Raw genomic sequence first — 14,967 nt, 5'->3', positions numbered from 1 at the left:
ACCTTTGTCGCTTTATGGTCAGACCTTGTAAATCACAAGCAGTAATTCTCCTGTACAGGCAAATGAGAAGTGGTGAAGGACTACTCCTGGAAAAACACATTCTATAGTCACAAGCAATGTCAAAATCTTGCCCGCCTCAGCTTTCATGTCTATTAAATAGGAATAATAGACACTCACTTGCCTCCATCATTTATTGAGAGCAATGTGAACACAAAAAGCACTTTGGTGATATGGATGCTATATGGTATTATTTTCAATCAGAAGCAATAATCTGGATTAGCCGGAAGGCTTATTAGAAGCGGCCAGCTTCCAATTTGACAATAAATTATATTAAAAAGTAATAATAAAAAAATGAGAATTGAGAAAAATACTTATCTTCCCCCACTCCCCCCCAAAAAGATGTGACCAGCTTCAGTTTATGGACTGACCACTTCACTTGGGCTAGTAGTTGTCATAACTGACTCACGAGGGTTTTAACTACACATAAGTGGAAGTGATATACAAATACAAGTCCCTTTCACAGAAATAGGCAAATATGAAAAACCATTAAATATCAAACCATGAGTACCTTTCTTTTATGAAATTTAAATTCAGGGGCTGTCTATGGGGTGCCTGGGTCGCTCAGTCGGTTGAGTGACAGACTTCGGTTCAGGTCATGATCTCATGGTTTGTGAGTTCAAGCCCCGCATGGGACTTAGTGCCTGGAGCCTGTTTCAGAATCTATGACTTCCTCTCTACCTCTCCCTCGCTCACACTCTGTCTCTCAAAAAATAAATGTTAAAAAAAAATTTTTAATAAAATAAAATAAATTCAAGGGCTCTCTTCTACTGTTACTGTCTTGAGGCACCTTTACTACACAATTTCTTACTGGTATGTTCTTCCCAAATTGGTCACCTCCTTGGAAAGGCCTTCCCTGACCTTTCTAACTTCTTAACCTTTCTAAAGTAGTATTCCTCAGTTACCATCTATTGTCCTTCACTTTCTTTCCATCCTCATACTAATTATAATGGATACTTAACTAAGTAGTCTATTCCCTTACTCATTTACCTGACTAGATTTAAATTTCAGATCAATGTGGATCTTATCTATGTTAATCCCACCACTGTATCTCCACTGCCTATAAAAGTGCCTGCTTCATAGCAGGTATTCAAAAAGTATTTGTTGAATGAATGGGTGGAGGAGTTTGTCCTCACAGTGACAATAAGGTTAATTCAAACTTCCTAGCATGACATTCAAGGCCCCACTTTATTTATTTGGGCTTATATTTTGCTTATTTATACCTCTGTATCATGTGTTTGCTGATATCTCTATAAAAGCTTGCTTCCTGTCTGGAATGCTCTTCTTCCTACCAAATAACTTATATTTCAAGGCCCTTCTCAAACACACCTTTTCTGTGAAAACTTTTCCAATCCTAGACACACACAAACATATAGGATGCTTCTGCTAAGTTCTTATAAGAGTTATAACACTTATAATATAGGCTTATAACAGAAATAAAATAACAATAATAATTACAGCTAACATTTTATTGAGCATTAGCTCCATGCCAGGTACTATTATAAGCACTTTATGTTACTATTTCATTTAATCCTGAAAAGAACTCTAAGAGGTAGGTATTATCATAAGTACTTAATGTTTGCTTAGTCAGCTAGAATCAACTTTATGAAGGCAGGGATGGTGCCTTAAATCTTTGCTAATTCCCAGAACCTAGCAAAGTTTCTGTAATGTCATATGCCTCTTATACAAATTTGCTAAATAATAAATTCTGACAGTAGTTTCTTGTCCTCTGACTTTACGCTGAGAATGGCAATCCCAATCAGTTAAAGAATCAGACAGTAGTTTTACGGAATTATATAGATTTATTATATTATATTTATTAATTAAAGTCCATTATAATTACAACAAGAAACTCAGAAGTCACAAAAGAAAAGGGTGATATATCTGGCTATGTAAAAATTTTAATATTTGTAGATTTTAAAAAAATTTAAACAAAACCAGAAATGGAAAAAGATACACTCAACCTACATTAGATGAAACATAATAATAATATATGAAGGGCTCCTAGAAAAACTTAAGAAAAGATAATCAGCCTATCAGAAAAATAGAAACATCACATAAACAGGAAACTTCCAGAAAAAGAAATTTAAGGGGTTAGTAAACCTACAAAAATATGTTCAACTTCACTAATTTAAAAAAGTAAAAATTAAAACAATAATGAATATTTCTTTATTTATTTATTTTGCCTATCCTATTGTAAAGGTGAAAAAAGAATTTGACTATTCAGCACCAGCAAGGCTGTGGTCAAATAGCACTCACACACTCATGCTACAGAAATGCTCTAATATACTTAAAGAATAAACACACACACACTGCAGTATTGTTTGTAATAGCAAAAGATTGAAAACAACGGAAATGTGCATCAATAGAAACTTGATTACGTAAATTCTGGCAGCTCTATCATGAAATTATATGGAGTTATCAAAAAGAATGATGGTACTGGCTAACCAAATAATAGATGAAGGGAATTCTTATTATATGAATGCATGCCCAATAATAAAAACCCAATTATGAAAGAGGGAACAGATTTTTAAAAAAATTTTTTTAAATGTTTATTTATTTTTGAGACAAAGAGAGAGCAGACTGCAAGCAGGGGGAGGGGCAGAGAGAGAGGAAGACACAAGATCGGAAGCACACTCCAGGCTCTGAGCTGCCAGCACAGAGCCCAACGTGGGGCTCGAACGTATGAACTGTGAGATCATGACCTGAGCTGAAGTCAGTGGGTCATCCAATTGAGCCACCCAGGTGTCCCAAAGAGGGAACAGATTTGAACAGACACTTCATCAAACAGGATATGAGGTTAGCAAATAAGCGCATGAAAGGATGTTCCATATCAGAAGTCATTAGGGAAATTAAAACAAAACCATGATGGGATAACACCTATTAGAATGGCTAAAATAAAAATTACTGGAAATACCAAGAGCTGTTGAATATGGGGAACAAGTGGAACTCTCATTACACAGCTAGTTCAGATATAAAATGGTTACAGCTACTCTGGAAAATGGTTTGGCAGTTTCTTATAAAGTTCAACATACATTTACCACATGACCCAGTGATCCCACTTCAGGCTACACTACTGAGCAAGAAAAAAGGAATGAACAACTTTAATTAATCTCCAAGGCCTTAAGCTGAGTAGCGAAGTCAGTCTCAAAGGTGACATACTATGTGACTCCATGCATGACATTCTAGAAAAGAAAAAACAAAAATACAGGAACAGAGAAAGATCAGTGGTTACCAGGGATTGGGGGTGGAAGAAGTCTGGCTGCAAAGGGGAAGGAGGGAATTCTTTGAGGGTGCTGAACTGTTCTGTATCCTGTCAGTGGTGGTGGTTACAAAAATCTATGCATGTGTTAAAACTCTTAAGATTGTACCAGAAAATAAATTTTACTGTATGTACATTAAAAATAATTTTTAAAAAGAAAAACTGTCATCAACAGTAATGATACCTTCTATTTCCCCATCTAAGGGAGGAACATCATCTCTCATGGAAAAATCCATAGCTGTCCCTGGTATGTCCATCAAGTCTTCATCACTGGAGCTGCTCCGGAAGCTATTGAAACTCCCCTGCTGAAAGCCTCTGTTATCCATGGCCCCTGTGCAGAAAGAAAAACAAGAGGCTCATTACAATGACCTTCAAGCTTATCTTTTTTTTTCATTGTGGCAACTACACATAAAATTTATCATTTCAACCATTTGAAACTAGACAATTCAGTAGCTTCATTTACAATGTTTTGCAATTATCACTCTATTTCCAGAAATTTTTCATCATCACAAACAGAAACTCTGTACCCAGTAAACATAACTCCCTCCTAACCCCCAACCCCTTACAATTGCTATTCTCTTTCTGTCTCAATGATCTGCCAATTCCAGGTATTTCATATAATCATATATAAATTGTGGCTTTTTGTGTCTGGCTTCTTTCACTTATAATGTTTTGAAGGCTCATCCATGTTCTGGCATGTATCAGTACTTTATTTCATTTTCAGACTGAATAATACCATCGTATGGATATACCATATTTTGTTTATCCATTATTCAGTTGATGGACATTTAGTTAGTTTCCACCTTTTGCGTTACTTCTTTTTATTTCTTTTATTTTAATTTTTTTTAAAAAATTTACATCCAAATTAGTTAACATATAGTGCAACAATGATTTCAGGAGTAGATTCCTTAGTGCCCCTTACCCATTTAGCCTATCCCTCAACGCTTCCAGTAACTCTGTTTGTTCTCCATATTTACGAGTATCTTATGTTTTGTCCCCCTCCCTGTTTTTATATTGTTTCCGTTCCCTTACATTCATCTGTTTTGTCTCTTAAAGTCCTCATATGAGTGAAGTCTTATGATATTTGTCTTTCTCTGATGGACTAATTTCGCTTAGCATAATACCCTCCAGTTCCATCCAAGTAATTGCAAATGGCACGATTTCATTCTTTTTGATTGCCAAGTAATACTCCATTGTATATATATACCACATCTTCTTTATCCATTCATCCATCAATGGACATTTAGGCTCTTTCCATACTTTGGCTATTGTTGATAGTGCTGCTATTAACATGGTGGAGCATGTGTCCCTTCGAAACAGCACCCCTGTATCCCATGGATAAATGCCTAGTAGTGAAATTGCTGGGTCATAGGGTAGTTCTATTTTTAGTTTTTTGAGGAGCCTCCATACTGTTTTCCAGAGTGGCTGCACCAGCTTGCATTCCCATTGAGTTACTTCTTATTCTATTTTTTTTTATTGTTGAATATAGTTGACATACAATGTTATATTAGTTTCAGGTGTACAACACAGTGATTCAACAATTCTATACATCATTCAGTGCTCACCAAATGAGTGTAGTCACTATCACCATACAACATTATTACAATATTATTGACGCTATTACCTATGCCGTACTTTCTATCTCTGTGACTTATTTACTGTATAACTGGAAGTTTGTACCTCTTAATCCCCTTCACCTATCTTGCCCAACCCTCGTCCCTTCTGGCAACCATCTGTTTTTTTATTTGAGTCTGTTTTTGTTTTTTAGATTCCACACATAAGACAAATAATATGGTATTTGTCTTTCTCTGTCTTATTTCACTTAGCAGAATATCCTCTAGGTCCATCCATGTTGTTGAAATGGCAAGAGCTCATTATTTGTTATGGCTGAATAATATTCCATTATGTATATATACCACATCTTCTTTATCCATTCATCTGTCAATGGACACTTGGGTTGCTTCCATATCTTAGCTACTGTAAATAATACTGCAATAAACATAGGGGTACATATAGCTTTTTCAAATTAGTGTTTTCATTTTCTTTAAGTAAATACCCAATAGTGGAATTACTGGATTATATGTTATTCCTATTTTTAATTAAGGAACGCCCATACTGTTTTCCACAGTGACTGCACCAATTTACATTCCCACCAATAGTGCACTAGAGTTCCCTTTTCTCCACATCCTCTCCACACTTATTATTTCTTGCCTTTTTGGTTTTTGATACTAGACATTCTGAGTGATGTGATGTAATATCTCATTGTGGTTTTGATTTGCATTTCCGTGATGATCAGTGATGTTGAGCATCTTTTCATATGTCTGTTGGCCATCTGTAGGTCTTCTTTGGAAAAATGTCTAATCAGGGTTACCACTTATTCTTATGTTTTCTTTCATGTTCTTACTTGGACAATATAGACATGCAAACCATTTAGTATATTCAATTACCCCTCAGATGTAATGTTCCTCTACCCTTACCATGTAGTTGATAGCAGTTGATATCTGCTATAACTGCCGATAGCAGTTTTTTGAGAACCATGCAAAAGAGCAGACCAAATGAGGATAGGTGTACAAAACTCATGGGAGTTCACAAGTAATCAATGGAAATAAAAACTAGACATCACTACTGAGAAATGTTCTATCCATTTAGGAGTAGAGAAACATTATCTTATGGCTCTGATTCTCCCAGAGCTCATAACACAATGCAGATGCTCAGAAATGAAGAGGCATGTTATGTCATTTAATGTTGTTCTCTGCTGAAGAATGTAATATTAAAGATTAAACATTTCCTACACCCTAAATGTGAATCCTCAGATTATAAATTTTACTCAAAAAATTTTAGTATGTTGATTTTAAAAAACATTAGAGTCAACTTTACTTCACCTAGCCCTGCCCCCTCCTCCCATTTTTTTGATGAGATCTTGATCCAAAATCATAGTCAGCATAGTTCTTTTGGATTTGGCAAACAATATTCCTTTTGAGGTATTCCAATTCTTTTAAGAAACTTCTTACTTTAGGTTATCTGAATTATGTGTAATGAATGTGGAAAAATCAGATGGGATAAATTAAGCAATAGGGCTGGAAAATTGGAACAGATAAATTAAATATTTTAAACATTGAGCGAAAAGGATAAAGAACCAACATTTACCAGGTACTTATCAATTTTTAGGCATTGGGCTATGTGCTTAAACTGAATTCTTTCACTTAACTTTTCCAATGTTCCTATGCTGTGGCATTATCACTCCTAGTGCACCCGAGGAAACAAACTCAGAGAGGCTATTTTCCCAGTTAATATTTTTTAAAAAGTTAAGCTCTAAATCATGTGTTCAACTTCCTAATACCTCATGTGTAATAGAGACCAGCTTGACTGAAGTGTGAGTGACATTTATGAGCCACCTATTGTGTACAAATCATCATGGGACAGACACAAATATGATGCGAGATGGTCAGATGAGATGAAGATTGAGAGACAAAGATTTGAGAGTTATCAACATCAAGGTGTTGGTTGAAACCAAGAGAACAGATATCCCAAGGGAAACTTGCCATCACTTATGGATAAGAACAAATATAAAGAAAACAAATGCATTCCCAGTCTCCTCCCTTAATATGCACAAACAGCTTGAAGTCTGTACATACAGGAACAGTAAGTTCTCCACACATTGCCATGCTTGTGTGGTGACAAATGGTCAAGTAGAGAAGGTAGGGTCATTTATGCAAAGGTACTAATAATGTACAAAATGACTGATCATGAAACCATTTCCTTAGCTACACAAATTCTAACTTTGTTATGTGGATCAAATAGGTACTAGGGTACTAAGAATCCATGTTCTATGGCCTTAGCTGAGCTCCTTCACTGCTGCTCGCCAATCCTTCATCCTCACTGGACTCTTTCCCCTTCCCCTGCTCTACCTGTTTCCTTCATTCCCCTTCTTTGAGCATTCCCACAACAACATGCTTACACAGAATGCCTTGTCTCAGTTTCTGCTTCTAGGGAAACTGACCCACCACAGGATCCTTAGCAGTTTTTTTCCTACTACTGACAACACAGAGGAAATCCTCAACTTCGGTCTTCCCTCGTGTCATCCAGGAATAAGTGTTTTACTTTTTATTTAAGAAGAAAAAGAGCCCCTATACTTTGCTCTGTATCTGGCTGAGATCACAGATCCTTCTCCACCTTAATCTGATTTATTTTATTTGATTCTTTAAAAAAGCCTACTAACTCTAGCTCTTATCTCTACCTCAAGCTCTAGTCCTGAATTCCCAAGAACTCTACCCTGACACTTCTGTTGCTACTTCAAACTCAACAGGATGAAAATTAAAAATACAGCAGAAACAACATCAACTTAAATGCAAATCACAAAATCCACACAAGACATGTTCCCTGCCCTCACCCTCCACCTCAACTTTCCTTCTAAAATGCAGGTTGGCATCAGAGTCCATATTTGTAGTTAATATTTGTCTAGCTCTGGATTTACTACATTCAACAAACCCACCAAAAGCACTTTATCTCAAGAGTAGGTATTCTGATTTCTAGAAATCTTAGCTAAAAACAAGCATCATTTTAGCTTATGAGAAGAACTCAGGCCAATATGGTAGCACAACTCAAGAGGTTTTCTTTCTGTTTAAATTTATTAAATTCCCATGAAGTCCATACAGTGACTAGCACTGAAAAAAATCAAGAAAAGTTACAAAATGATGCAGAATCCTTTCCCTCTCTCTCCACTGCTTACATGTTTCATTCAGGAAATGAGGTAAAATACATAGTGCCAGCAACTCTACATTAGCCACAAAAATCATAGGAAGAAAAAGTATAGGGAGTCCAAAAATAATTTATGTCTGGATTTGGAATATGTCCTGTAGTCATATTTTCAGATGGGTGTACCTATTGTTCTGGGAATTCATTAAAACAAAATGATGACACTACAGGATGAAGACTCACAAAGGAGAAGCTGGAAAACTTTTCAGTTTACCCATAGGGACCTTACAAACTCCTTCCTGTAACCCACTGACACAGAAGAATCCAGCTAAATTGAGCTGCCTCATTCTAAACATTTCCTGGAGCAGCTATCTGCTTCACTGTTTGGGTTATAAAGTGCTTCCTTAATAAGTACATAGGAATAAAGGGTCAACAAAAGAAAATTAGAAGTAGCAAGTCAAGCAAAATAGATGCTAAAAATAGGAGTTCAACAAAGGAAATAAGCAGTTACTAAAACTCAAAAGTGATACTTGCCTATGGATAATCCATTCTGGTAGAGCCATTGGTTTTATTTTGCAGATATAAAAAACTTCAAGGGGCTCCTGGGTGGCTCATTCGGCCAAGTGTCCAACTTCAGCTCATGTCATGATCTCACAGTTCGTGGGTTCCAACCCTGCGTCTGGCTCTGTGCTGACAGTTCAGAGCCTGGAGCCTGCTTCCAATTCTGTGTCTCTCCCTTTCTCTCTGCCCCTCCCCTACTCACACTCTTTCTATCTCAAAAAATGAGTAAGCATTAAAAAAAAAACTTCAAGAGAGGGGCGCCTAGGTGGCTCACTTGTTTAAGCATCCGACTCTTGATTTCAGCTCAGGTCATGATATCATGGTTTGTGGGTTCAAGCCCCCTGTTGGGCTCTGAGCTGACAGTGTGGAGCCTGCTTGGGATTCTCTCTTGCTCGCTCTCTCTCTCTCTCTCTCTCTCTCTCTCTCTCTCCCCCTTCCTCTCTCCCTCTCTCAAATAAAATAAACTTTAAAAAAAGTTCAAGAGAAAAAAAAGTTAAAGCAGCAGAATAATGAGGAAATAAATTCCTTACAGTTGAGATTCAAACCCACATGCAGTTAAACTCCAAGCCCAGTGGTCTTTCCACAAGTTTGTGACTTCACTATGACATGTCAGTCCAGAAAATGGCACGTCTGGAATAAATCAAACCTCTAGATGGCCACAAACCTGAGATCAGCCAGAATTTAGGGTAGGGCAGGAACAAAGTAAGGAGATTTTATATATTATCCCAATTAGTAGATTGCATATAGGGCTTGTCATATAATGGAGGGTTGGGGAGGAGGGCAATTAAGGAGAAATGTTTGGTTGATATTTGTGTTACACAGCTTCACACTTTCAGCTTAAAGGCACTTTTAGTGCGTTCTGCCACTTTCTTGCTTAAAATAATAAAGCTGGTTCCCCAATGCCTATAGGGTCAAGTTTATTTTTTAATATAATTTATTGTCAAATTGGTTTACATAAGAGTCTCTTATGCTTTGGCTCTCTCCCACTCTAAACTCTTTTTTTTTCTTTTTTTCCTTCCCCTCCCCCATGGGTTTATGTTAAGTTGCCAAAGCATAAGAGACTCTTAAAAACTGAGAACAAACTGAGGGTTGATGGGGGGTGGGAGGGAGGGGAGGGTGGCTGATGGGTATTGAGGAGGGCACCTTTTGGGATGAGCACTGGGTGCTGTATGGAAACCAATTTGACAATAAATTTCATATATTGAAAAAAAATTAAAAATATATACCTAACTAGGTATGACTAAATATAAAAAAAAAAATTGGTTTCCATACAACACCCAGTGCTCATCCCAACAAGTGCCCTCCTCAATGCCCATTACCCATTTTCCCTCTCCCCCACCCCCCACCCACCCTCAGTTTGTTATCTGTATTTAAGAGTCTTGTGGTTTGCCTCCCTCCCTCTCTGTTTGTAACTATTTTTTCCTCTTCCCTTCCCCCATGGTCTTCGGTTAAGTTTCTCAAGATCCACATATGAGTGAAAACATATGATATCTGCCCTTCTCTGACTGACTTATTTCACTCAGCATAATACCTTCTAGTTCCATCCACGTTGCTGCAAATGGCAGGATTTCATTCTTTCTCATTGCCAAGTGGTATTCCATTGTGTATATAAACAGGTCCATTGTGTTTATCCATTCATCAGTTGACAGGCATTTAGGCTCTTTCCATAATTTGGCTATTGTTGAAAGCGCTGCTATAAACATTGGGGTACATGTGTCTATAGGGTCAAGTTTAAATTTCTCTGCAAGGCATTCTGAGCCCTATCAAATTTAGATCCCATCTACCCAGACAGACGTATCCTCTGCCACAAATTTATTATACTCCATATAAGCCACTTTTACACCCCCATGCCTTTGCTTAAGCCAGATACTCTATCTGGAATCCCATCCAGTCCTCCATCCTCTTTTCAGCCTGATTAAATCCCATTCAATCCATCTAGGACCAGCTCAAATAGGCTTTTCCCTCAACACCTCCTTTGTTGAGGTATCTATGTTAATTACATAATCTCTACCACTTAAGTCTTGTGACTACACCAAGCCCTTCTCATTTCTGTTGTCCCAGCAACTCTAGTGTTGTTCCAGAGTAGGTGTTCAATAAATCCTTATTAAGGAGGATTCCAGTTGGGGAGGAAGAGTTAATGGCCAACCAACATATTTATATGGCTGGTGCTCAATAAATCTATGCCTTGCACTGTGATGGTAGGGAACTGGGGATACAAAAAAAAACATTAGTTACCTTTTCAATACTCTCAAGGAATTTATGATATAGTTGGGGAGAAAACTTTCACATAATGCAATTTGCACCATAGCTAAGTGCTAAACTGCTAGAATGAAAGTACAATTGGCATTCAGAAAAGGGAGAGGAGACTGTAAGCCAGAGAAGGCTTCATGGAGGAGAGAGGGTATTCCAGGCCCAGGAAAAAAAATGATCAAAGGCTTGAGATGAGAATGAGGCTGGCATTTGTGCTTGCCTAGAAGACAGGGTAGCTGTTTGTGAGCAAATGGATGGAGATACATCATGAAGGACCTGGTAAGTCAATGGGGTCACTATGGTTTTTGAGGAGCAACATGATAAAAACATGATTTTAAGAGGTACATACAGCAGCAGTGGGCTGGAAGACAGAGGGGTAAAGGGCTAGGAAGGTAGTTCGCTACTTCCTGTTTAAATGTAGGGGATTTGGGAAGGAGGAGGGGTACATATTTCTGAAGGCTGTACTGAAAGAGCCAGGTGTGTGTGGCAGGGGATGGTACTAGTTTATGGTATACCATACTGACATCTTGTTTTACTAGTGACAGAGACATATGTTGGTTTATATAAATTAATATTTCCATCTCAATTAGCCCACTTGGAAAAAACAAATGTGTAAACCAATGGGTGGGCTAATACATATGGCCCTTCAATGAATATATAAAAGTATATCACACATTCCAAAGCTAACAAGCACAAAGAAGCAATACACTTTCTTATTTCTTATTTTTACCCCACAAAAATATCTGTTGACCTGCACATGGCATGTTGTGTAATATATGCCAGATGCTGCCAAAGTGGAAAAGAAAAAATGCAAGAGGAAGAAAAACTTGAGAGGCATTATAGAATCTACCAAGCTACAAGTATTATCATGTTATTAAAAATAAAACATTAACACAATCCTAGGGGCACCTGGGTGGCTCAGTCAGTTAAGCATCTGACTTTGGCTCAGGTCATGATGTCATGGTTCATGAGTTGGAGCCTCGCATTGGGCTCTGTGCTGACAGCTCAGAGCCTGGAGCGTGCTTCAGATTCTTTCTCTCTGTCTCTGTCTCTGTCTCTCTCTGTCCCTCCCCCGTGCATGCTCTGTCTCTCTCTCTCTCTCAGAAATATATGTTAAAATTTTTTTAAAAAATATTAAGACAATCCTAAGTATAAAACTAAAGGTGATAAGAACTGGCACACATATAAAATCAGCTTTTGGCTACCCATTATACTTTGAGCTACCTGAGGACAGGGTAACTTAAATCTTTGTTCCCAAGCACCTGACACAAAGAGAGAACTCAGTAAATAATCTAGTTTATAGTCCAATTCCAGTTTTAGTTACTTTATTTTAAGAAGCAGAAGTGATTTGCAAACCTCGAAGATGCTAGCAGGTGCTTATTTCAGAGGATTGGGCCAATCCTTAAGCCAAGGCACCTTGTCTGTCAAAATTGTGGGTAAAAAAAAAATCCCAAGAGGAAATAATAGTGCTGCGTCTCACAACATAGTCTTCATCTGGGAGTCCTCCTCGCAGATAAGTACGGGTTATGACAAAAGACAGGATACAAAGCAGGCAGTACCACAGCAGCAGTTCTCAAACATTTTGGTCTCAGGATCCCTGTAGTCCTCAGAATTATTGAGGAGCTTAAAGAGATTTTATTTATATGGGTTCTATCCATAGCTATTGCCTGTATTAAAAATTAAAACCCAGGAATGTTAAAAAAAATACTTTTTAATGCATTTAAATACAATCCTAAAATCACTATATATTAACATTTTTTGGAAAGAATAAATTGTACATTTTCCAAAATAAAATTAATGAGAGGCACTTTGAAAATCTTTCAATGTCTGTCTTAATGGAAGACAGCTGGATCCTGGTTCACATCTTCCATTAGCAACAGGAGCGATGACATCACCTGTCACACAGCCTCTAAAAAACTCCACTGTTTATTCATGAATAAATGAAAGTGAAAAAGACAAAACATGTCTTCATACGAAAATAATTTTTGACTTTTCAGACCCCTCAAAAGTCTCAGGAGCCCCCAGGCCACTCTTTGAGAACTGTTGAACCAGAGAAAGAACACAGAATGGAGAAACCATATTTGGGTGAGACTGGTCAGACAGAGGAAGAGGACAAGCCAGTCAGAAGAGACCATGTGGCTGCTGTGACAGTAAAGCAAGTGACAAACCAATATTTTCTATATGTTTTTTCCCAAAGAAGTAATAGCCTTGATAAAGAGATATTTCAAACCATTAAAACTGGATCCAAACAGATGAACAGAAAAAAGACATTAGTAGATAATTAAAGAAAAGAAACAAGGGGGCTTTAAAAATTCAGAGAAACTAAAATTAAAATAATGTGCTATCTTCTTTTAGTAGATCAGCTTTTCTTTGGTTTTATCTCAGAGATTCTTCAAATGTGAGAACATTTTATTATAAAAAATATTTCAAGAGAGAAATTAATGAGATGCTTAGAGAAGTGTCATGCGGTTCAAGGACAAGGGTCTGTCACACCTGACAAAGACAATGCTCAAAATTCATAGATCACTTTCACTTTGGAATAAACGAGTAAAATTCCTAAATAAATGTCAACCAACTGAATATAGCATCACATTGAAAGACCTGTCTGCTATAAATAAGGAGTTTTTTTCTGAGACTGTAAGACTGGTATCATGAGGGAAACTATGAACATACTTTATCAGATCAACAGATAAAACTTTAAAAGCCATAATTATTTTAACAGATGTCAAGAATGGATTTCTTAAATTGACAATTATTCTGGATTAAAAATTTTTTAACATTCCAAGTAGAGGATTTCTTTCTTGACATGATATAGAATATCTAAATTAAAACCAAGCTGCAAAATAGCATTCTCTTTAATACAGGAAAGCAACGATGCCTCCTGTTGCCAATTATATTTAATACAGTACAAGAAATACTTTAAGATGAAAAAAAGTGAAGAATATATACAGGCAAGGAAGAAAGACAAAATTCTGATGTTTGGACTGCATAAGATATAGCTATACAACACTAAGAATATTAATTAAAATAACTAAAGATAATGCATGAATTCAGAAATCATAAGGTCAATACACAAGAAACAACTACTTTGCTAGGTACTACCATAGAAGTAAAAAATACAATTATTTATGATAGAGACATGAACTCAAAATAAAATATTACTTCAAAATTTATAAGGGTACCTGGGTGGCTCAGTTAAATGTTGAACTTTGGTTCAGATCATGATCTCATGGTTCCTGAGTTCAAGCCCCACATCAGGGTCCTGCTGTTAGTGCAGAGCCCACTCCAAATCCTGTCTCCCTCTCTCTCTGACCCTCCCCTGCTCGCTCTCTCTCTCTATCCCCAAAATAAACAAACATTTAAAAAATTAAAAAAGTCAAATAGTAGGAAAAAAAAGAAGATATAAATCAAAAGATTTACCATGCTCTTGGATGGGAAGTCTAAATATAGTAAAAATGAAACAGATACTAATTTGAATTGTACTACATCTATATATTAATCTAAAGTCCCCATGGCATCTTTCATACAACTTAAAAGATTGATAGTGAAATTCATCTAAAAGAATAAGTAGGCAAGGATACTAGTGTGTGCATTATCTTTTTTAAAATTCAATTTATTTAAACTAAAAACACAAACATTTTACCCATGTCTGCCACTCCCACCCCCTCATTTCTGGAAACTACCAATCTATAAACCACATGTATCTAGAAGCTCAGTTTTTTTTTCTTTTTGGATTGTACATATAAGAGAGATCATATGGCATTTATCTTTTTCTGACTTATTTTACTTAGCATAATGCCCTCAAGGTCCATCCATATTATTGCAAATAGCAAGATTTCATTCTTTTTGTTGGTTGAGTAATAGTCCATCATGTGTGTGTATGTGTGCGTGTGTTTCATTCTTTGTCAATCCCTCCATTTATGAACACTTGGATTGTTTCCACATCTTAGCTAAATAATGCTGTAATAAACATGAGGGGTGCATATATCTTTTGAAACCAATGTGTTTGTTTTCTTTGGGTAAATACCCAGTAGTGGAACTACTGGATCATATGGTAGCCCTATTTTTAATTTTTTGAGGAACATCCATGCTGTTTTCCATACTGATGGCCCCAATATAGATTCCCACCAACAAATACACAT

General features: G+C 36.8%; 1 protein-coding gene across 1 annotated transcript in view; it reads right to left on the bottom strand.

The window, feature by feature from the left end:
* The window catches only part of CLCN5 (chloride voltage-gated channel 5), a 182,177-nt gene that overhangs the window by 41,273 nt on the left and 125,937 nt on the right, over nucleotides 1–14,967 (bottom strand). The window contains exon 3 of the mRNA XM_043570841.1: nucleotides 3,504–3,650. Within this exon, the coding sequence (XP_043426776.1) occupies nucleotides 3,504–3,650 (147 nt within the window). The remainder of the gene's footprint in view (nucleotides 1–3,503; nucleotides 3,651–14,967) is intronic.

This window comes from Prionailurus bengalensis, chromosome X (assembly GCF_016509475.1).
Source record: "Prionailurus bengalensis isolate Pbe53 chromosome X, Fcat_Pben_1.1_paternal_pri, whole genome shotgun sequence".
NCBI lineage: Eukaryota > Metazoa > Chordata > Mammalia > Carnivora > Felidae > Prionailurus > Prionailurus bengalensis.
The sequence above is the reverse complement of the archived record's forward strand: the minus strand, read 5'-3'. Positions and strand labels throughout refer to the sequence as shown.